The sequence below is a fragment of the Pezoporus flaviventris genome, unplaced genomic scaffold (assembly GCF_033815535.1).
Source record: "Pezoporus flaviventris isolate CSIRO_AGI_PZ_B2104156 unplaced genomic scaffold, CSIRO_AGI_Pfla_v1 ptg000064l, whole genome shotgun sequence".
Taxonomy (NCBI): Eukaryota; Metazoa; Chordata; class Aves; order Psittaciformes; family Psittacidae; genus Pezoporus; species Pezoporus flaviventris.
In genome coordinates, this window is record NW_026892612.1 from 65,371 (window position 1) to 89,714 (window position 24,344).

General features: G+C 36.9%; 1 protein-coding gene across 7 annotated transcripts in view; it reads left to right on the forward strand.

Annotated features, from left to right (window-relative positions):
- Nucleotides 1–24,344, forward strand: part of PRUNE2 (prune homolog 2 with BCH domain) — a 144,285-nt gene that overhangs the window by 24,108 nt on the left and 95,833 nt on the right. For all 7 annotated transcript variants that reach the window (XM_061470753.1, XM_061470757.1, XM_061470752.1 and 4 more), the window contains exons 2-6: nucleotides 6,068–6,172; nucleotides 6,624–6,826; nucleotides 8,142–8,305; nucleotides 15,840–15,992; nucleotides 18,537–18,628. In XM_061470753.1, the coding sequence (XP_061326737.1) occupies nucleotides 6,068–6,172; nucleotides 6,624–6,826; nucleotides 8,142–8,305; nucleotides 15,840–15,992; nucleotides 18,537–18,628 (717 nt within the window). The remainder of the gene's footprint in view (nucleotides 1–6,067; nucleotides 6,173–6,623; nucleotides 6,827–8,141; nucleotides 8,306–15,839; nucleotides 15,993–18,536; nucleotides 18,629–24,344) is intronic.

Genomic DNA, 24,344 nt, shown 5'->3' on the forward strand with positions numbered 1-24,344 from the left:
AGCTTTGCCTTGGCTTAAAGCCATTTCTTTGGCAATAGAGAAGGATAATCAACTTAAAAGCCCTCAGGCCAATGGAAGTATATACTGCCTAATACTAAACGGCAAATGCAGGATGTGCTCCAAAATGACTGCTCAGTAAGCTTTACTTCTGGGTTGGAGGTGCAATTCCAGAGTTACTGAGTGGATACAAAAGTCCTCTCTCATGTAAGTGAATGACTTAAAATCTCAGTTGCAGTACTTATTACTGTCTTGTCCTGGGTCCAGGTAGTTAGACTTTTTCCCCATGCATCTCCAGGAAAGCTAAGTAAGTCTGTCCATCTGTGTACCATTGTTAGTGCTTCAGGCACAAGGTTGGAGAAGCTTTCAGCATTGTAAGTATGTGACACTCTATTATTATGTGACTTCAGCTTATTCTTTATTAATATGCTTCTGTTAAGCCATATAGCGCCTTCAAGATTTGCTATCCTTGACAAGTGCTGTTCCATCCTGTGCAGTAAAACGCAGTAGTTTCATTGCAGCTGAATGACAAAAGATCCAGTTAGATTTGAGACAAAAAGAAAACAGTGGCTCAGAAAGCAAGGCTGTGTATGGTTGCTGTGGTGTGTGGTGAGTGTGTCTGTGCATGGGGGTGTGTATAAAAGAGAGGGAAAAGAAAAAAAAATTTTGCCTTTTGACAGTGAGCGTTTTGTAGGGGTTTCTATTCATACTAGAAAAAGTCTTCTTGACTTGCAAGATCATTTCAGCTTCTGTAATAACAGAAGAGGAAGAGACAATGTCATTTTTGACTGGGATGTTTTAATTTGATGGATCATTGTAGTAATATGGCCAGAGTTTTTGCAAACGTGATTGCCAGTCTATGCAGTATGGATGAATCAGCTGTTTGATGCAGGTGAAAAACAATACAAGGTGTTTTTGACTGAGGTTACATAAAGATATAATTGCCATACTAATGCTTTTGTTTGATTAAGGACAAGAAGATTGGGCAGATATGAGAACTTCTTCACTTTAATATCAGACTATCAGAAGAGATTTCTTACTAGATTGCAGAAGCAGCTTGATGTTTATAAATCTCTTTTGAGCATGATAAGTGAATGTTGATTTGCGCAGGTCTGATCCGAATTAAGTTATCCTGATTGATCCCATCTAAGAATGACACATCATTTCTTTACTTCTTTTTGTCCCAGGCATCCAGTGTTTTAGCATCTAGCTAAACAAAACCCCATCAGCACTAAGAGAGATCATTGGTTTCTTATGTAGTTTAATTTATGAGTTCCAGTTTCATCATCAGCATCTTAATTTTTTTAATTCTCAGGGATATTTAAGGTTCATGATTCCTCTCAGGTTTAGCTGTGATAGCTGCAGGAGGTAATCACATTTTAGACCTATTGCAGAGAGTTTGTCCATATATAGCTTTCTTTTCCTGATTGTGGGCTTCTCTGGTGGGGTCTTTGCTTGGAAAGACCTGGAAACAATCCCGACACATCCGTGTGTCTGCTCTTCTCCTAGTGGGATGATTAGCAAGCAGCAGACTATGAAAACTAGCTGTATTTGAGATGATGAAAAAGGAAGCAATCTCAGAGCTAAAAGACAAAAATTAAACTTAGATGCCCTGGGAGGGCGTACTTCAGGGTTGCTTTAATGGAGAGAATACCTTTTTGGAAGGTTATTATTGATAAGTAGTAGTAAGATTCTAAAAAGCCCTTCAGAGAGCTACATTCCTTCTATGGTGAGAGGAAATGCTGGTGAAATCATGTATCTTGTACCTGCAAGAAGGTAAAAAGAAAAGAATAAAACTATGCTTAGGTATTAGAAGAGCAGAGATCGGGAGAGGTGAAGAGAAGGTGTTAAAACAGGATGTATGGAGTGTCAGTGGACCTTGTGCTTTGGTCTTCTAGAAAAAAATATATAGGAAATCAAGTCGCAACAGTAGCTCATGCTGGTTTCATGTTTGTTTGTGGACCGCACAAACAGCCATAGAAGCCGAGGAGACAGTCTCCCCAGCCTCAGAAGAGGTAATACCAACCTCCCCGACAGGGGAATCTTTTGCCGTAAGTCTATCAGAGCTGAAGATGCCACTAAAGGTAGAGAACACCGCTTCTTTTATGTGCTCTTTGAAAAGCATTACCAGATGTGAGAATTTAGGGATAACATACTTTTGTTCCAAATATACAAAATAGGCAGCACGTCACAGGGAACACCTGTTTCGTGTAATGTTCTGTGTCTATTATTATGGATAAGGTTGGATTTAAGCCCTGGAAGATGAAAATGTATAGGTTGTATTGAGGATTCCGTTGACCTTAAACGTATAATTTTAATCAATATGAAAAGGTTATGTAAAATTTTATTCAGTTATTCCTCTTAAAATAGCTTCAGATCTATCAGTATCCTCCTTCTTGCTAGCTTTTGATTGCTTTAGAAGTTGTAATAAACAACATTGTGGTTGTTCCCGAAGGAGTATCTCATGATTTTTCTCCATGGATGGTGGTGTCTTTTTGCCAGTGCTGATTATCTGAGGAAGTGATGTCATGGTGAAAGTAGTGACTTCACAGCTTCCAAGATGCTGCAAATAAATGTGAAGGTTACAAGTGCAGCTTTCCTAGTCCTGTGGTAGAATTGGTATACGACATCTGTTTGTGCTTAGATGAATGTTTGCAGTAGCATTCAATTTTTTATCACCAAAGTTTGGCAGAGTTGTCTATTACCTGATGCACGGATCTCAAAATTGTTTGTCCAGCACAGGACAGAACATTATTTAACCTGCTCTCACTTATATAACTACGGTCATCACTGAGGTTTTGATAAATTATCTGTGCTGTTGGTACAAGAAAGTCTCCTGTGTTAAATTACAATGGGGGAGATGCTATCTGGTTATATAAATATATTGCCTGTGATTCTGGCATCACATAAATACCCTGTTCAAATAATAAAGATGCTAGGAGTAGAAAACGTTGCCCATGTGAATAGGTTATGCAAGTGTGATCTTTATGTGCCCCTGTATTATTTTAGTGGTTATCACTGGGGGATGGAAAGGTAAATAAATATATTCTGAGCTGTGTCAGGGATAGCATGTACCTGTTTATGTGCTTCCCTGCAGATGTCCTTGGCTGGTTAGTTTTGCCTGTGGTGGTTCTTAGACTGTAGCTTCTGATCTGTGCTTAGGAATTACATCTGTGTGCTTAGGGAAGTTGCTGCTCAGCTGGATAGTTCTCTGTCCTGGTTTTGGCTGGGGTTAAACCCTGACACTGTTAACTTCACTTCTAATGGGACAGCACATACTATGTGAATGAAAATGCTGGAATGGGACTTCTAGCTGTGGCAGGTGCAGATTGTCTGCAAGTCTCATCTGTTTCTGTCTGATTCAAATTTCTGCTGTTTTCTAGAAATGTATAAGAGAATCATAGAATATCTTTAGTAGAAAGGGACTGATAATGATCATCAAATCCAGCTTTGTCTTTTGGAGGACAGATTACTTATGTGGATAACACTATTTTGGCAGAAAATGGAGGATGTAAATTTAGGAAAGTAATAGCAAACATCTTGTGCTCTCTAGTAATGATTAAGAGTGACATTTTAGGTAGGTTTTGTTATATTTTGCTCCCTTTATGGGTTTCCAAAGCTACAGGAAGAATTAGCTACCCAAATGTACTCTACAACTTTACTAATAAAAATTTGATTATTAATGATTAGTTTGGTAATACATGACTTTGTATTAGAAGGTGTTTCTTCAGAAATAATGCTTTCACACCTTTTTTAATGAAGAAAATTTCTCAGACTGCTGAAACAAGCTGTGAACTATCACTGTTCTCTCTTGTCAGTGTGTTTTACATCATCAGAATGTGAAGCACAGACTTACTTTGGTATTTGTTCTTGCCAATTTTGGCCATGCAGTCTGGGAGATGGAAACTTGTATTACTTGTTAAGACAGTTTACAGGTTGACTTTGTATTTTAACATTAGTATAATAGCTGTCATATTTTATTAGAAAAAGATCTGTTGCAAGAACACTTTGCTGAAAAAAAAACACCCCAAAAACCGGAGATTAGGGAATGAAATGGGGTAGTTTAATGCAAATGAACAGATTCTTACGGAGAGGTAGAGTCATTAAAATAATCAATTGTAGTGGGTGAAACAGAAGTATACCCTCCCTGGAGTGCCCAGAGAAAGGCAGTGTGCAAGAGGAAACCCCTGAACGCCTTCAGAGATTTGTTTTACATTCCTTTTCCTTTGGAAAAGAGTTGGCAGCAGGTTGTAGGTTACCTCGACTTCATGTTTGCCTTAGGTATAAATATTCTGGAAGAAACCTGCAGTTGTTTGGAGGGATAGTATGTTAATAGCCTAACAAGAAATATGCTCTGTGATTCTTAGCTTGCTTACTGTCAGGCTAAAATTTCATCTTAATAATGTCCGTCTCAGAGTTCTTGTTAGACTCTTGAGAACAGTCTGGGGAGATGGCCTGTTCTTGCACAGTCTGTTCTGGTTCATATGTGTTGATGAAATTCTGGTGCTCTGGAATTAAAAATACCAGTCCTCAGATGGCTAGTTGACCTGTTTGGATTACAAAGAGATGTTCTCCAGAGCTTTCTTTCTCTGCTGTGTTCTCTTTCTGTTCTGCTCGTTATAGCCATGCTTTTCTCATTTCTTCAGAAGTCAAGTGTAGGGTTCAGAAACTTTCAGCCTTTTAATTCTTCAATTTTTGTGTAATTTTTCTGTCCACATTCCTGAAGAGCCAATAAAGAGGGAGCAATGGTGGCACATGCAAATGAGTGAAAGATGTTGGGGTGTTTGCTTGTGTTTTAGAAATCTGAATTCTTCTTTTCCTTTTAGACAGCTGTTAATGCAGAGTGATTTCCATCTTTGGTAGCTCTCTTTCCAAATGATTTTCTACAGATTTTAGAACTGCAGTATACCTATGTAACAAGTACAGCTTATGTGTGTTGTATAAACAAGTGTGCAGATTTTAGTGCTTGAGAGAATGAATTCTAAAAACAAGACAAAAATTTCTTACTTAATCCTAGAAGTGGGTGACTTTGTAGATTTTGTCAGTTCATTCAGTTTCCTTCTTTTTCAGGGTTGAATTGGGTTGTGATGAACCTAAAGAAAAAGATCTCTGTAAACTGAATAATACTAAAAAGGCTTGTGAACTTTATTTTCATTCTTTAGGGCGGCAAATCAATCAGAAATGTGTGCTACAGAAGAACAACGTAACAAAAATATACTGGAAAGAGGAAAATATGTTGTATATGACAACAACAACATTTAACTTCATATATTTGGTTTTGAAACATCTACCTTAGCATCAGTCAGATATATTTCTTCAGAAGAAGCTTAGCTCCTTAAGATAAAATAAAATGGAAAATTTCCATGCAGCTATCTTGACATTAATGATGTGCATAAGTGAAAATCATCACCTTACATTTCTGTGTACAGTTATGAAGAAAGTTGACATTTCTCTGCAATATTTTGCTTTCACAGAGTTGGTCTTCCTTGTGTTTGGAAGGTTCCTAATTTTATTAAATGTAGAACAGACTTGGTTCCCTTTGCTTGTGAGAACATCTCAAAGCTCTCAGTGTTTCATGGAGTGTGTTCAGCTTCTGAAGAGTCAGGGTGGAAGCCATTTACTTTGTGTAGGTATTCATTTCAGCCAAGCAAATTAAAAAGGGAAAATTAAAATTACAACTTGCTGCATATAGTTTGCTGTGTGTAATTCCATGCTCTTTGGGACTGCTTTTCTTATTAGATTTGTGAGATTTTTTTCAAAAGCTTTTACTATATATACACGAAGCTGCTTATTTGTTATTTTACTGCTGAAGGGACTTCTGTCCCTTTAGATCTCAACTGGGTGCTAAACTGAGGTCTCTTAGGAAAACCAGATCTCTTGGCTTCTTGGGAGGTATGAAGCCATGGAATTGTGCCTGATCCCACAGCAGAGTGCATTTCTTCAGCTGATGGTAAAAAGTGCTACAACTGAGGACAATGCCTGATACTTATCTTTTGAAGTGTCTTGGTGACTGGGCTTTGTTTTTTCTCATCACTGTCGCTCACTGCAATTGTCTTCTAATGTGTTACAGAACAAGAGCAAATGCCTGGAGAAAGTCCATGTTGTTCTTGGAAATAAATCCTGTGATTTGGATTCGCTCATTTCTACTCTGGCCTATGCCTACTTTTTAGACAAGGTAATGGAAAAAATGGACTGAGTGGTCTTATTTTTTCCAGGTTGTTACAGACACCTTATTGTTAAGTCAATTAAAACATACTGTAAAAAAAATAATCTGGAGTGGTTTTGTTATAAGCAGTGGTAAGGTTTTTAAATAGAAACAATTTACATTTCTTTCCATACAAAAATTAATGAGTGGATATTAGGTGACATATTAAGTAGCAGACACTAATCACCCCTGTACATAATTTTTTCTTATTTCTGATTTCCCAGTGATTCCGTAGGAGGCAAACAGAGACAGAAGAACAAGAAAAAAAATCCAAAGCCAACCCATTTTTTAAAAAATTAAGTGGGGGAAAACCAAACAGAAAATTCAGACTGTGTTTAATTACTCACACTGTTAAAACATCTTCCTAATAAAAAACAGGTCTCATTTATGCAACAATGACAAACACATGCTTGTGTTACAGGTCAGTCCTCCTGATGTTCTTTGCTTACCCGTGTTGAACATACCAAGAAGAGATTTTAGCTACTTCTCAGAGACAAGATTCATACTGGAGGAGCTGAATATCCCGGAGTCGTTCCATATCTTCCGAGATGAAATCAATTTGCACCAGCTGAATGCTGAAGGGAAATTGTCTTTAACACTTGTAAACAGCAACATGCTGACAAGGTATTGCATTGTATGTACAACAAGATGGCTTATGTGGGTTTGAGCTGTTTTAAAAATTGTGGTGTACATCTTTTCTCCGGTAATATTGGTATTACTATGCTAACACAGACAAAAAGGTTAAAAAGCAAGCTAAAATACATTTTCTCTCCCCTTATGTCTCCAGTAAATGTAACAAACTTAATAGTCGTCTTTCCATCATTTTTAATAGAAATTCAGTTTTTTAAGGACCTTGTTTTTTCACACAGGTTAGATTAGATATTTTAATTTAGTTTAAATTATCTGGAAGTTTTCTCTAACCAGTAAATAAAAGATCGGATTTCTTGCTGCTTCTTAGTTAGCTTTCACTAAAGGCATTAGGATTCTCACATTGATTTGGAGACAGCCAGTACATCTGCATATGTGCTGTTAAGATGGCTGCTGGATAACTGCAGTCCTCACAAACTTCATCATTTTTCTCAAAATGTGCCAGAGGCTCACAGTTGCTCTGTGGAATACCATAGTCCATATATCCATCCTTAAGAGGGAATATTTAGAAGCCTGTAGTGAATCTTTTATAGAGAGCTTCTTTATAATGGTCTGCCCGTTTTGCCCAGGGTGAAGAATGTTGTTTACTTCCAGCTCTCTTTAGAACTTAAATTGAGATAAGTAACATCGTGTTGTGCTATGGCACCATCTTACTGAGGGGTTTGTAGATTAGAATAAGAGCAGGGAAAATCTAAAATGAGAAATATGCATAAATCTCATAGCTATTGATTCTTTAACTGCAGTCAGATCAGTACATCCTTCGCTTTTTGAGAGTAAAAATCATCCATAAGCTTAGTTTTTGTTTTATTGCTGTCCCTTCCTGTATTTCTGCCTTCTAAATAATTATGACTAATGTTTTACATTATTAAATATAGTTGGCTTTGTTATTGCTGTTATAAGCAGAAACATAAAATGCAAAGACTTTTTGTAAGTCTTCAAAATATTCAATGGAGAAAATTCCAAATCTCCCCTATATAAAGAGTGATAATTTTAGTACATGTAGATTTTTTTTTCCAAATTATTAATTTCTAAATATTTTTGTAATGGAAATATAAATATTTATGTCTTAGTGATTTATCAAGTAATAAAATCTTTGTGAACACTTCATTTAAAAAATTACAGTTTTAGGACTTCATTATGATGTTCTTTGGCTTTATAGCAGACTTCAAGTACCAATAACAATAGTGTTATAGTCCAGAATTAAAAAAAAAAATAAAATTGCACTTTTTTAGTGATTGTCAAGCAGCTAGAAAGAAAAAAAATATATATAACTTTTAAATTTGCTTGATAGTGAGGATAAAAGTTTGGAATCAGCTGTTGTCAAAGTCATCAATCCAGATGAGCAATGTGATGGCAGCCTGGAGTTACAAGCATCTTCTTCCTCAGTAGTAGTAAAAGAGATTCTTCAAGAGGCACCAGAGTTAATCACTCAGCAACTGGCGTATCTCCTCAGAGGTAAGAGATTACTCTTTATATTAAATACTGAAAGGTTTAATGGAGTGTTTCTGAATCTGCTCATGCAGAAAGAGTGTGATCCATTCTTTGGTTAACAATCCCTTTAAAGACCACAGGAAGCTTCATAAAAGAAGCAGGGAGTAAAGAGTTTGTTAAAGAGTAACATTATATTGAATATTAAAAATGTGCATTTAAAAATAGGCATGAGAGGTCTTTGCTGTATCACTTGACAAGAATATTAAATGGAGCTGTCGACACACCAGCTGGGTAGCTGGAAAAGCTGTGCAGTTCAAAGATTCCAGGGGCACTGTGGACAACAATATGGATTGGAGTCTAATATTTACACATTAAAGCTTCTCCTGATGGTGGTAGCATGATATCTTAATGGCATGATGTGAAACTTTTATTGTTCAAAAATGCTTCAACTACATGTTCATTGTGCTCTCCTTTTCTTTTGTATTGTATGCCTGGTAGAATACAGGAGGGGGCTTCAGCTGTCAGAAGTATTTTCATTTCTGTCTTCATAGTTCATCATTTGTATTAGTTTCCTCAGTTTCTTTGCTGGAGCAGAACTCTTCAGTTGGAAACAAAACTGGGGTTGAAAAGAACGCTTTGCTGCTTTCAAGTTATTTACTGAATTTTAATAGTGTTTCATGAATTTTGAAAATTTTGGGTTTTAATTGACATGCAACTATTAAATGCCCTTTTAGGAAATTAATATGGGCATGTTTAATGAAGATTATGAAAACTTGTCTGCATTAAGATTTCAGAAGCTATTGGAGTCTTGGCTTGTCGTTGTACTCGTCAACGTAATAACTAAATAATGAACATGTTAGGAGAAATTTAAAATGGTATTTTTTTTGTGTTTCCATAGAAGAACCATTAACATTAACGCAGTATTTGGCCTGCTCTTTTAGTATCTTTCCATGCTAATAAGCCCTAGTAAACCTGCCATGAAATATTATTGTAAGCTGCAAATTTCTGTTGAGTAGCTATCCAGGAATCTAGGCAAATGACCAAGCATAATAATTGATTTTGGAGGCAGAACCAAAAAAGGATGTTTGGTGGTGGGAAGAGTCAGGAGGCAGTGCTCTGAATAATGAACAAGAATATGTTCAACTGTTACACGTGGGTGTAAATGTCTGCACGTTTTTGCTGTCCAGTTTGTAATCCAAATTCAATTAAATTGTTTTTACTAGAGAAATATTGAAAGTGCTTGCATAAAAGAGATAGCACTTCCAGTTTTGAGGGAGTAGCTTTTTTAAAAAAAAAATTAATTTCATTTAAATTAAGGTGTTTGGTAGCACATATCTGAGGAACTTCCTGGGTATAGGAGTGCCTGTGTACCTTCTCTTGCATTGTGTGAGAAGTGATTGACAAAGCCTAAACAACAAAACACAGCTGCACTTGTGATGGCTTTCTACTTCTCCCAGCCATGCAGTTTGTATATATAGAAAGCTAAGGCATACAGTGAGTCCTGTTGTGGGTCTCTTAAATTAGAAAAGGTTTTTGTTCCTTCTGTTGCGAATTCAGAAAAGTCAGTGAATCCCATTACTGGTTTCAATAAGATAAAATAAAAATCTTATATATAAATGCATTTAAACGGCAGATCAGACTATAGCAGTCTGAAAATAAAAGATCAAACACAACCTACCAAGTCAGGATTTCCATGGAAGTGGTGGAATTAGCATCCCTGGAAGTGTTCAAAAACCATAAGGCCCTTAGTGGTCTAGTGATGGATTTGGCAGTGCTGGGGTAGTGGTTGGACTTGATCCTAAAGGTCTTTTCCAACCTGGCTGATTCTGTCATTCCATGGAGTCTAGCTTTTGTGCTTCTCTGCACATATTATGGCTTTTTTTTCAAATGCCTTGCCCATAAACTACAGCTTTTGAAATTCATCTCAGTGTGAGCATAGAAAATAAAAGGACCGCATATCATGTCCACATATCATGCTCTGAAAGGAGGGGTGGCTGCTTTGTTCTCATTACCAGTGAATGTGTGTATGGAGGCTTGCAGAATGGACCCTCTCTGTGGTGGCACTCTACAGTGTAGAACCAGTGAAAAAGTCCTACTGGGTTTTTCCCACTTTTATTGTTCAAGTGTAAATCTGCATATTGTTAGCATGTATAAATTTTGGGCCAAAGAACCATAGAAGGCTGAAGTGGAAGTCAAAGAATTATTATTTTATTTTCATAAAGGAGCTGAGAGATCCTAACATCTGAGTTTCTGAGCTGGTAACTTGTCTGTCATTTCTGGCTTTCCAGTGAGTGCTTTGCTATAAGACTTGAAAGATAATATGGATATCTCATGTTTTAATAATTATTGCATAGTGGCTGTGACAGCTTAATTTGTTGCCTCTTGTTCACTCTTTTTCAAACTTATTTTTTCTCACAGTCTGTTAACATTTTTTTTTAATTTTAATAACAAAGGCAGATGTTTATAACCTGCCATATTTCAACTTTGAACAAACTTCCTCTGCTCTTCTATGTTCAAAAAAAAAAAAGTTAAAAGACTTTTCCTGTGAAAGTGAGCATTATTGATTTAGGCAGTTTAATAATTAAGGACCTTTTTTCAGCTGAATGCTTTCCTGGTATCTTTGTCTCCCCATCAGACATTCTGTAAGTTAATGCTACCCTTGGGCTTTGAATAGAGCTTGCTTGAAGACTCAGAGTATTGTATAACCATATTTGCCTGAAGTTAGAACTTGTGCTGTCCCTGGATTTGTGCCAGCAGCAAACAATTACAGAACCTGCCAGAGTCTTGGGCCTGTATTATTTTATTTCCCCAGAGATGTTTACAAGGGGACTGTTGCCAAACTCAAGATCCATTAAACTGCTGAATCATTACATTTTCTGTTGCAGCCAGCTGGCAAGGATGTGATTCCAGGCACTCACTGTCAGGTACCTTGTGTCAGTGCGCTCTCAGAAATGCCTCCTTATGCTTATTTGTATAAGGCCTTGAAGGATGCCACAAGGTGCAGTCTGCAACATGTAAATAGAGACAGATTTACAACAAGAGCACCAGCAATGTTTTTTTTTTGTTGTTTTTTTTTTTGTTTGTTTGTTTTTTTTTATGTGAATCTGCTTTTGCAGTTTATGGGGTGTGTAGCTGAGGTCTTTTCGTGCTCTGGTAGGGCAGTCTGACTTTCAGTAGAGAAGATTTGTTTGTTATTCACGCCACACAGACGAATGTTAAGAAATGCCCTTTTAAGCACTTCAGGAGTTATGCCCTTTTTTTCCTTTTCTCTATCTTGCACATCAATCAAATGATTCGCATGTTCCTTAATTAATGTGTTCTTAATATATATGCCAGACAGAAAGGATCATTTACAGCTGCACCAAACACTGCACTTATTTGGACTGATCTTTTGTTTTTATATACGAAAGCAGTTTTCTTGGAGGCACTGCTTCCCCTTCCACCCCCAGATTACATTTTATACCGGCTTTGTGGCTTTCCTGTTAATTACAATGAAGACTGCTTGCTTGGGTCTGTTGTACAGTTTTGGTTTTGGTTTGTTACAGTTTGGGTTTGGGGGGTGGAAAGTGTTGAAGTATAATTTCCAAAAGGTATTGTTGGTTTTCCCCTTTTCCCTTTTCTTATATTTGCAGGTCATGTAGTAAAGCCTTGGCAGGAGAAATCCCTATATTTTCATTGTACTGTTTCTCGCAGCCAGAAACTTGTAATTCAGGAGATGCTTTTGCTGTTCTTAATGTTTTCCCAAAACGACTTCTGCCTTCATTAGATCATGTTTAATATTAATGCACAGCAATTGCTTTTGGCAAAACTAATGCCCCACTTCCAAATGCTGTGCAAAACAGAATAAAACACACTTTTTTTTTCTTTGTAAGAGCCCTAGCCTATTTTCTAGTGACCTTTCCTTAAGAAAAAAAAAGAATTATCTGCAATGTAGTGTGATATACGCAAGAAATAATACTGAATCTTGTACTACTTATTGTATGTTTCTTTTTTCTGTGCTAGTCAGCAGATAGAGCAACCTCCATTATGCTTTCAGAAAGCCTCGGGGAGTTGCACCAGCACTCAGTGAAATCTGCAGGAGATTTCTGAGCCCATGTAACTGTTTTAGAGCAAATACTTACAAGGGAACACATGACTGAGTAGACTGCTGACCTTTGGCCAAGCAAAAGTATCTTGAGTAAGGTGTTTTTCTAAAGTACCTGGAATCTTAACCCTCACAGGGATGCTGAGGGTGCTTGGAGAGAAGGCATACATGCCTTTCTTTCCTGCTGATGAGCAGAGTATTAAAGAATGAAGGAAAAATAAATGTTGATGTTATGGCTTGCCAACACCCTATTAACTTGAGAAGGATCTTTTTCTTGCTTTTGTCCTAGTAGAAAAGTTATCAATTGCAAGCGAGTGGGAAAAACTACCTTTTAGAAACCTTTCTAAGATATCTGCCCATGATGAGGCATTATTTCAGGCTGACTGCATTCCATTCTTGTATTAAGTGGTAAATTCCAAATTTCAAAGTTTGCTTTGGATCAAAATATGAAAAAGAACTGATCCTGAAGCTAACAGAGCAATGAAAAGTAAAGGCCTCCAGTTAGATGCTGCTGTATAGTGCATGTCTAAACACATTCTGATTTTACAGCTTTACAGTAATGTCTATGTCCTGCCAAAAGTGAGATCAAATCTAAGACAGCCTTACCATTGAAGAAACCCAGAATTTGTCACACATATGAAAGTAAGAGACAAATGCACCCTGCTATCTGTAGAAGTGCATGGTAGGTTGCCACAGTATATTGTAGGTGATCTTTCTAGCCCTTTTGATTGGGTAACAGATAAATAATGTGAAAGGTTCCTTCCACCAATCCATGTGTTTAGGATAATTAAGCTAGTTTCATTGGCATGAGCAATGTTGCTGCTGCAAGACTTTAATAGAACTGCTTTGGTGTGAAAGAAATCTATGTAATATTTTAGCAGACAGATACTTATGATGATTTTGTGGTGCTGCATAACTGTTGTAGTTTAGGCATTTGTAAAAATCACAGCCAGGTACTGACCTGGCTGCTAGAACATGTTTTAGTTTAACCACAGCTACGTGCTGTCACTTATCCTGTTTCCTGTAACTGGAGAAAGATAAGGCACTTCCTCTCTTCATTCAACTCCTTTCCTGTCTTGCCTTCCAATACCCTTTTGCTTGGCTGTAGAAAACCTCCTACATAGGAGTTATTTCTGTGTAATTAGACAACAAAGTTCACATCACATTGTCTTCAAAACTGATGAGCTTGATTTGGTATAAAACTCACGCCTCTTGTTTTACTGTATTTCCTAGCATGTTTTTGTTAAGATTTTCTCTTCTTGGTCTTCTCCAAATACTTTCCCCACTGAGGCTCACAGAGCTGTGGTAAAAGTTTGGTACGTTGTGTGTCTGAGAGCCCGTGCAGGTGGACAGACTGCTTAGCTCATCCTAATGCTGCTGTAAGGCTGAATGGGATATGCAACAGCCTCCCTTCAGTAGATAATTGTATGATGAATTCGAGCATGCATTGTAGCTCCCATACTTTTTGCTGCAGTCTCCATTTCCTTTGTGTGTGTATGAGCAATTCCCCTGTCTGCTCCTAGAGGGAAGAAAAAACAACTGCTGAAAAAGCAGATTGCTGTTGCTACAATAATTAATGCAACCTGGTTGCTGAGCTGCCATTTATCCAGGTGCAGCTCTGTGCTGACTGGGAGTGTGATGTGGGCCTCTGAACTCATTTTGGTCACAGACCTTAACAAGGTATGGGCAAGAATATGTAGCAGAGGCACTGTTAGTCTTGTTAGAGGTTGGAACAATGAAGGAATATTGCTAGATAATCTATCCTGAAGACTGTTGATTGAGAAACTTGCTTCATCGAAAAGGGACTGAAAAATGGCTTTGCTAATACATATAGGTATCTTGGGTGTTTATATATCATTTATTTAACTGTAGGCTTGTGGAGCCATGTTTTGTGTACCTGAATTTACATATGTCAGTCTAAATCAGTATACATGATTTTCAGGCAGTCTTTATCTCTTTAATATTTTTAGTACTATCAAATAGGGCAGGAATATTGTCTTAGAGTCATCATAAGAATGACATAAAGAGGTGCTGTGAATTTAAAAAATTATTGGCAGTTACAGTATCTGCAATGGAAACAGAACATGGAATAGAATTTTCTGTATGTGAATTTCCAGAAATGAGTATCTTGTGGGGAACAGCTTTAAGCATTGCTTATTATTTAGCCCACACAGAATTTGTCTAATAAGGAAGTGTGTACTTAGCACCACAAAACTGCTTTGTGTTGCAAGTGCCTTGTGAATTCTGAATAAATGCTTTTTATTATTTTGTTTTTGTTATGACATTGCAGGAGAAAAATGGACACATACAAGATGTTTGGGTCCTAGTCAGTTTAGTGAGATTGAGGATGGCTGTGTGCAAGTTTTTCTTTTCCTCTCTTGGCTCTGTGCTAAAGCCTAAAAACTTTGGCTTACAATAACTACCTTATACTATTGTACTGATTTGCTCATTGACCTTGCGTGATACAATGCAGTCATAGACTTGTTTGAAATCCCTGTGCACAGCAGAGTAATAAATAATTTCAGTGCTGAAGTATGAGATTTTATCCTTAATTCAGTGTGAGTAAATGGAAGCAAAGGCTGTCTTCGGGTATATTAATAAATGGGATCCCAATCTCCAGGGAATGAAAGAGTGACTTTAAACTTTGAACCATCAGGAATGTTTCACATCCAGGATGGAATATATGCAATCAACAAATAGTTGATTGAAAAGATATCAAACTCACCTGTGTATTGTGAGAACATACCAATTGTAAAGTTATTCATTGGATTATGTTTCTCTTAAATTTTAAAGTCTAATGCATCTTGGTTTCTCTGCCTGAGTGTGCTGTGCTTTTTGGTATGTTCATTGATGAGGAATTAGCCAGGGTCAGTTACACCAAAATAGCCAATGACTTCAAGATGATTTAGTTGAACCCCACTATCAGGTTACTCAAAGCGCTGTCCAGCCTGGCCTTGAACACTTCCAGGGATGGGGCATCTCGCACATATCTGGGCAACCTGTTCCAGTGTCTCACCACCCTCATAGTGAAGAATTTCTTCCTTATATCCATTGTAGCGGTTCATTGACATGTCTGTAGAAGGAAGGTTGGCAATGTAGATTTACTGTTCCCTAATTCTTAGAGAGAGGAGCAAGGAAGAAGCCCTGGTGTCCCACTGCTCACTAGTGGCCATGCCACAGAGCTCTGCTAGACATACAGAAGCATATTGCACACTGTAGCAGCACTGGGACCAGGCAGTTATATGGAGCATAGGCTCTGACAAGCCACCCAGTTCAGATTTTAGAAACTGCCTTCATGTTAGGAGGATGCTTCTGTGTGAAAAGCATTCAATATCTCATTCAGTGAACTTGTCAGTGGAAACGACCTCCAGAAAGGAAAAGTCTTGGATGGCGATACAACGAACATTCTTGTTTCTGTAGTACCATTTTGCTGTTTACAAAGAGGTAATTGATTTTTGTCTTTCAATGTTTCAGGAAGCATTCTCTTCAAATGCATGTCTTTGGAGGCTGACAGAATTACTGAGCAACAGGAGAAAGTACTGTCAGTCCTAGAGGAGAAGTTTCCAGATCTTCCCCCACGAGAGGAAATTATCTCTGTTCTCCAGGAGACTCAGTTTAACCCACAAGGTAGTGCAACTTGCTTCCATTTTTCTGACCTTTTACAAATTTAGTTATGTAACTGTATCAGAATATATTGGCTCATTGTGTTTAGTGAAAGTAGTTACAGCATGCTATCTTCATTGACAGTTACATTTATTATATTTAATTTTAAATTAAGTGGCTTACATTCTGAATCATGTATTGTGATTTCTGTTGAGGAACTACTGAACTCCTAAATAATTTTTGCTGTCCTTACAGATAAAGGGAACATTGATTTATTTCATACATTGCTTTTACGGTTGTATTCTAACCAACAGTTTCTGTTGATGAAGTATAGGGGTATAAAACAATGTGTCAGCCCATATGTAGAAGTTGTGCTGCAATTGTCTGTGTGCTGTGGAAGTGTATCTTCTGAATCTTCTCAGGTTTATCAAGGGCTGTGTACTGGTGAAGTGAATGTGACTTCAGACTAAGATGAACGAAGCAGTGGGAACTTTCATTTCCTTCTGCTAGAAATTGCTGAACACTTGTCATTTTTTCAGTGCCCAAAAGTGGGAATGTTTGAACTTCAATTTTGATAGCAGTCTTTTGAAGGGATGCTCTGAAAGCCCAAAAATATGAACTTATATTTTTTTACTTTGCTAAATGGCGTTTGCTATGAAGTTTTTAAGAAGGAGTGAGAATTTAATTACCAAGATACTTATTTGTTGGGTATATCAGGTATGCACAGAGTCCATGCAGTCTCAGTCTTTTTTTACCTTTCTCAATGCACCTATCTGCAGAATCTTCTCATCTGGATTTAGGCTGTCAGCCTGATATGGCTGCCCTAGCTGGTAGTTACAGAAAGAATTTGACGTGCTGCTTCCTTTGCTCGCTCTTTCAGTGAGGTTGAAAGCTAAATTATTTCAGGGCTATACACCTTCACATAGTTCCCTGAAGTTCCTCCAGGCATTAGTCAAGGAGTCATAATTCAGAAGTGAACTGAATGCAGCCTGGATTGGAGAGATGAAATTACTCAATTAGGGAACTCATTTCTGTCAGTTGCAAGTGAAGATGGTTAAGTAATGTTTGTCATGTACTTGGCCCATGAAGTTTACCTTAATATCCAATGCAAAACTTGGACCAACAGATGTAATGGTTTCAGTCTGCATGACATTGGTTGCCAGTAATTTTCATGTGCTACATAAGGAGAGCAATGTCATACACTATTTCTTTTTGTCTCAAAGCTGCTGTTTGCTGTGTATCATAAGGTACATATTTAGCTCTGCATATATTCATGTAGCATTTGGATTAGTAAGGTGCTTTTGAGTTTCTGGAGTCATTTGAAGGCTCTGACCTTTGCTGACTATTTTACCTTATATATACCTGTTATTTTGGTCAGTATCATGGCAATTCAACATGAAATTTCTCAGTTTCATGCAGAAATAATAGTTTGTTGGCCTGAACTCATGAATCTGTTCTGAACTCATGAATCTGAACCAGAAAGTCTACAGGTGGCCTATAAATATTTTTGAGAGGACAGATGCATAAATATAATTAATATGTGTACATGAACCAGGTCATCTTGTCATTATATTGAATGCAGTGTTGGACTCCACTCCAAGAAAAGATTCCTTTCTTGGCTTAAGTTGGTATTTGACTCCCTCTTAAAAAACAACCATGCAAACACATCTGAATGTTATGCTTCTAAGCTTTAAAAGTCTGTGGACATTTTATTTACCATCCTACACTGAAGTAAGTGGCTTACATCTTTCTTTATACTCATATTTGGCTATCATCTCTGTATTTCTGATCATATGATAGGATCATGTTCCTATACACAGATACATATTTTTTTGAGGCATCTTTACAGCATTTTAGTCAGATAACTCCTGTTAGAGACAGCGCCATCATGAAGATTTTCAGTACATTCTACATAAACATATCAACATGTCTAGTTGCAAAGTGAAGCAATTCCAGTTTCACTCTGCTATTTCTGATGATAATATGTACTTCTGTTTCTACACTACATAAGCATCTAGTTCGTTCATTTGCCATTTGATGTACGTGAGAGAAACCCATTGCTGTTGGTTCCAGTTTGCGAGGAAGGTCAGAAAGGTTGAATGACTTTATGTTTTTACGTAGTATCTTAAGTGTTTTGCTTCTGAATATTTTATAAGTGCCATAGTATTCCACATGTATTTTTCAATATATTACTCATTCCAGAAGTGTTTCATGTTAGTGATTTCCTATTAGACCATAGCAATGGACTGTCTACACATTTATCATCACTGGAATTCAGTTCTTTCAAAAAATGTGTTTTCATGCAACTTCATTGCAGACTTAATTCTTCATCCTTTGCTCCCCAGTCCCTCACCCCCCATCCTTAAAATCTCATCCTTGTTTAAAAAAACCCTCTAGAAATATTAACCATTGAAATATTCGTGTTGTTTTTAATTTTCTCATAGAATGTCCTAAAATACAGAAGGCTCAATATTAAGGTCTAGTCTAAGCGTGTTTTTAATATGTGTTGCTGCATCTGTCAGATGTAGATACTTGTATGTGTTGAAATTCCTTTCTCTTCTCAAACAGGTGTAAGTATTGAGGATGTTATGCTGAAAGATCTCAAGATTTCAGATGGAGAAATCAAAGTAGCAATTAGCACTGTGTACTTAACACTGGAGGTAAGAGAAAACTGAAATAACATAGTTTGTAAACAGCCCTGTTGCGTACAGAGATGGTCCTTTAGCAATGATTTTGAGCCAGTTATTTTCTCAGTATTATGTATGAGCAGAATTTAATTTTCAGTGATTTAATTAACTTTGGGAGAAGCAGTAACTGTTTGTAGTCTGACTTACATGATTATGCATCCAATTATTCCTTGCTGTTAGTCTGTACAACAGTGTGGTGAAACAATGGCATCAGTAAATTGCAGCCTTTGGGTGAATTCAAGGTGTGAGCTTTCTGTTGTACTTAACCTAGGTAGTTATGAGCTAGGACTTTGTCCCACCTTTCACTTAAAATACGGCAAAAAATTTATAAAACCAGTTTAGCACGTTCAGCTTTTTGAGAGCAGGAGATACTTTTTTATGCTTTTTATAAACTTATCTTGAAGTATGTCTAATGCCGCATTGCCTAAATGAAAATGTTGGTAGAAAAAAAAAGGACCTCGATAGAGCAGAAGTTCCTAGAATTTTGATTATTTTGAATAAAACCTGATTATAAAGATTGTATTTATAAGCCTGAAAATGGCTGCTCAGATTTTCTTTCCTGACTGATCTGAAACATTTTTCAGTTGCGTAGGCAGAACTCTTGTGTACTATGTTTATCATTATATCAAGGTGATTTTTGTCATGGGTGTCAGTAGCTATCTACCTTGCCCTTGATATTACTGTTACTGGCTGTTACATAAAAGTATTAATTTAAAAATATTAACGTTTAGATCACTGTTCAAGTTTGACATGGCAATATTATTTCTGATGTAAGTTTGCATACTGATACAAACTGATATTAATAATAAAACTAGCTAGATTGAGGAGAATCTCAACAACAGAGACACGTTTACATAGTATATATTTGCAGTGTACACTCTGATCATGTCCCTGGAGGTCACCCATACAAAAGTATTTAACATACAAAAGAAATTGTCATCTTCTACTTTTGCATTTTACTTCAATAAAAACTTTATTTTATCTCAAATGGTACTAAAGAAACAAAATTAAAAAAAACCTCATGTTAATAGTTTTTCGCTGTGTGTATCCTGTGAGATTTCTTACAACATGTCTTTTCTGCTGGGTTTTACAAAAAATATGGTACTTCTGTGGTTGAAGAGTTTGTGGTGCAGTCAAGCTAATAATTATTAATGTATTTCTGCTTTCATATTAAAATACACAAACAAAATTGGGTAGCAAAGCTTCAAGAAATGAATCAGAATACGTTAGTTTCTTGGTTAGTTTCTGTGTCAAGCAGGCTTTACCAGCACTGCTTTATGAACTCTAATTTTTCCTTGTGAAAATTATGCCAAGGTTGGGAGGAAAGGGGATAGGGAAAGAGTATTGTAAGATAAATCCCCCCAAAAAGAAAGAGATTGAAAACAAAACAACAAGAAGATTTTATTAAGTATTTTTAAATATCCTTACCTTCTGTCAGTTTCAGTGAATGGTGGACACGCAGGAGCTAGCTTTAGCATCATGTTTTATTTATTTTTCTTTTAATCTTAATTTCACAGTTGGGATGGAGGTTAGTTTTGCATTTGCTGCATTACTTTGTTCAAATGTTTTCTGAACTCCCTGATTTACAGTGCTTGACCTGAAAAAGACCTTTTTTACTTGCTCTTCTTAGGGCCAGGGATGATATGGTCTGCACAATGGTAAAGCAGATGGCTTGTAAAAACATTCTAAACTAGTTACTTCACCCAGTATTAGAAATACATACAAGGGAATTAGAGATGAAACTGTCTAGACCTGTCTTGCCTGTTCAGTTTAGAATTCTATTATGAACTCAGAATACACAAACCTTAATTACTTCAGGATTTTTTCAACAATAATAATGGTAATTTGTTATTTGTTCTTAAAATGCTCTATAGATGTTACTTAATCAAAAATAAGGGTTGGCTTTGCTGTCAGTGTTAAACCTCTAATGTGTTTGCTTCTCAGAAGTATCTTTTCTTAAAGTACTTTCTATAGGCTTGATTATTTGATTTGGTTCAGTGGTCTAATTGATGATAGATGATAAAACCAAAGAGGATAATTACGTGATTATAGTTGCTGTTCACAAGCATGCATCCCTGCTAGGCTGGATATGTATTGTGTAGAGTGAAAGTGTTGCAGCTCAACACTCAGGCTCTGATTTCAGTCAGTTTCATGATAGTAAAGGCAGAGATTAGTGAGTCTGATATTCTAACAAATGTCATACCTCAGTTGCATATACTCAAATTATTCTAACCTTTCCTCATTTCCGTTTTTATGCCAAGTTTGACAGATCTCTGTTCAGAGTAGATTCTGGAAAAATTTTCTGTTCTTGAGAGGGTCAGTGCTCTTTTTAGCAGAGTCTTGAACTGGAGCTAAGTTCCTTTCTATTCTCTAATCCTTATTTCCTGTATTAAATTAATCGTTTCCTCAGTCTCCTTTCTGTAAATTGGGATATTAATCTTTTATTTCACAAGTGTGCTGTGAATTAATTTATGCATTATAATTGCATAACAAATTAATTGAAGCTTGTGTTAGGCATGTTGTGATAAACCCTATTTTTATTGGTATTGAAACATTGAAGGGAATATTGTATGAGTTCTCTGTAAGGAAGGAAATGATGGTAACTGATAAGTCATCAGCTGGAAGTTAATACTCATATTTACTTACAGTATTATTGCATAGCAATACTTAGACATGAAGGACACATGCAGGTACACTCCTGCTTTCCAGTTTTTCAAGAAGACATGAATGCAAAAATAGTAGTGCAGTTGCTCTCAGTGCTTTATTTGAATATATATACTCATACCAATCAACAGTGTGTGATTTATATCCATCGTGTATTGGCTTTTATTGTTAAATGACTGATTTTTAAAGTGTCTTGATAAAAGCCAATCTTTCAGATATCAAAGGAGTAGATAGCACTCTCAATAGTGATAAAGGCAGGGAGGGCATTTTATGTGCATCTGTTTAGGTTTCTATAGGAGTCTGTATGCAGTTTTGCATTTCTGGAGAATAACTGCCTTCAGATCTGGGCTTCCTGGATTTAGGTAGCATTAAAGTTGTGAATTGAAATCAGTGACTGGCTACCAGAGCTCATGCTACTTGGATTTCACATGCATAGCAGTGCTTCTTGAAGGGAATGACGAAAGAAAAGTGGCAGCGCCCAGATCATGGTTATTTTTGTTGCCTTTGCTGAAAAGTTTCCCAAAGTCATAATAGTGATTACTCATAGGATATTGTAGAAAAATTCAGTGCATGCATTACAGTTAATTTCTGTTATATTATGCCATACCCTGAGAGTATATTTTGCTTTTTCTCTGCTGGAATTCTCTTGGAAATAAGAAGTAACTTCTCAATGTGACTTTCTGTGAAAGTTATTTTTTTCCTGAGAAAGGAATACTTCGTTTGTAAACTGAACTCTGTTCTATGTTTTTTTTTTAAGTCTAGTGCACCAGAAAAACAATCCAGGTTTCATGAGTGTTCAGTTTAGTAGAAATGGCTCCTGATATTGTAGCTTAATAACGTGTTTGTTGGACTAAGTCCTTGGTCTTTGGAGTCATGAAATTTTTTTCTAACTGTTCACAGAACTTACAGTAACACAGGGAGATAGAAAATCAAGTTTCTCCAGGGAGAAGCAGGGCAGTCTGTTGAAAACAAGGCAAATAGTCTCTGATTGTGTGCTGTTGACTGTAACAGCCAAGGGAGTACACGTTTTTTTGAAGGTTGACCAGTCTATTGAGGTTCTTGTTCATGTTTCTGGCTATGGTATCTGAATACTCATGAAGGTAGTTTCGAGGTTGTGGAGGTGGTTCAATCTTTTAGTATTGTAAGGTGGGAGTCACCTGGAGATCTAGAGAAAATGTCAAGAGCCTCAGTGCAGGTTGCTGTCACCAGTATTGTTGCCCCAAGATAGTGACCTGCAAGCTCATGTCAGTATGGTCATGTTGGTTGTCCTTAGGTAGCGTTTACTAGTCCAAGCGAGTTGAGGATGGCACCAAGGGAAAGTTCTGGCTCTTCCAACAATTTTCTTTTGTGGCTCTGTGTCTCAGAAAAAATCATGTTGACTGTTCCAGCAACAGTAACTTAGGAAATTTAGAAATGTTTGGTCACACAGTGGACCTGCTTCCTAATGAATAGTCTAATCTCAGAGAGATGGTTTCATTTTCAGGCTGTTTTGTGGTAGTAGTATGGCATGCAACTGCGTTACTTATTTTGACAATTTCATTTGAGTATTATGAAAAGTGATGCTCTTAGTACTTCTCTAAAGCAAATCAAGAATCTCTGTCTCAGCTGGAACATGTGAAACAAGTGCTAGGTAGACTATTACCCACAGTTAAATGAGGTTAAAACATGTTTGTGCAAAGGTTTGAACTTTTGCATTCTGTCTGTAATGACTGGACCATAGTTACGTATTTAGGAACTTTTTTCTTGCAGTATGAATATAAACATATTTTAAATAGCATCAGATTGGTCCATGAATTTGTTTTTAATGTTAAAAACAAAACAAGAAGAAAACCCCAAGTAAACATGTTAACAGTTAATCTTCCAGTAATGGAATTAGAAACAAAATTCTCAGCAACTTACAATAGCAATGCTATTCAGAAGTATTTTTCTGATGCCTGTTGTGAGAAGTTAGGGTATGTAAAATAAATGATGTATGGAGCTGTAGGAATGCGACTTTTGCAGACTACCTTATGTCTAAGGAACATTAAACATAGGGTTCTCGTTTAGCAAATAAATAACCATTCATTTCAATGGCTGCATAGTCTGGACTTTTGTGCGTATTTTTGCAAAGATGAGAAGAGGCCATTAGGGATTTAATATAAAATAAATCGCCAAGGGGTCTTCTTGTAGTCCTAGTCTTTCTGCCACATGGTGTGTCACTAATGTGCATAAATGGGCTTAAATGAATTTGTTATCTGTAATACATTTGCAGTATGTATATATTTATATATTATTTTTTAATTGTGTTTAAAAATAAAACATTAAATACATCATTTCTGAGAGCTGAAAACATACCATTTATAAATAAATCAACCTTAATTAAGGTCTTAAAATGTCAGTGTGTGATATCTGCCTGTAGGAAAATGTATAACATATATAGTACACAAAGCTTGAAACTACTTTCGTTTGCTTTTTCAGAAGTACTAGGAGGGTTAAGTTACAACCTGTCCTGGGTTCAGGGGGAGGGAAAGAAGGAGGGGAGTGCATGAACGAGTTACCTGACTGGGTTTAAACCACGACACAACCTTACAGGACTGAGTAATGCAGCCTAAACATGCATTAACGTAAATACTGTGCTCATGTTTAAACATCAGACTGACGGGTTCTGAAGGAGGGTAGCTGTTCTGTTGATGCCTCAGCTCAGCCAAAGTACCCCAGTTGTAATGAGTACAATCCAAGGTGCAGAGAGCTGAGGCAGACCTGCTGAATTCCCTGTTACAGTTAGTTACTGGTCTCTAAAGATGTGAAAGCAAAGTGGTGAGGAGAACCTCTGAACTGTTTTCAGGTGTTTTCTAATTAACTGTGTAAAACCAAATGGCAACAAAATTGACATTGGTTACAGTGATTATCAGGATTGCTTATACTTTTAAACTCAAGACCAGATACCTCCCAGGAGATGACGTGAGGGTGATAGGAGCTAAAGTTCCCTTACTCGGTGAGATGTTTCTGTATGAAGTGATGAAGGATGCCAGGCAAGGTGCTCATT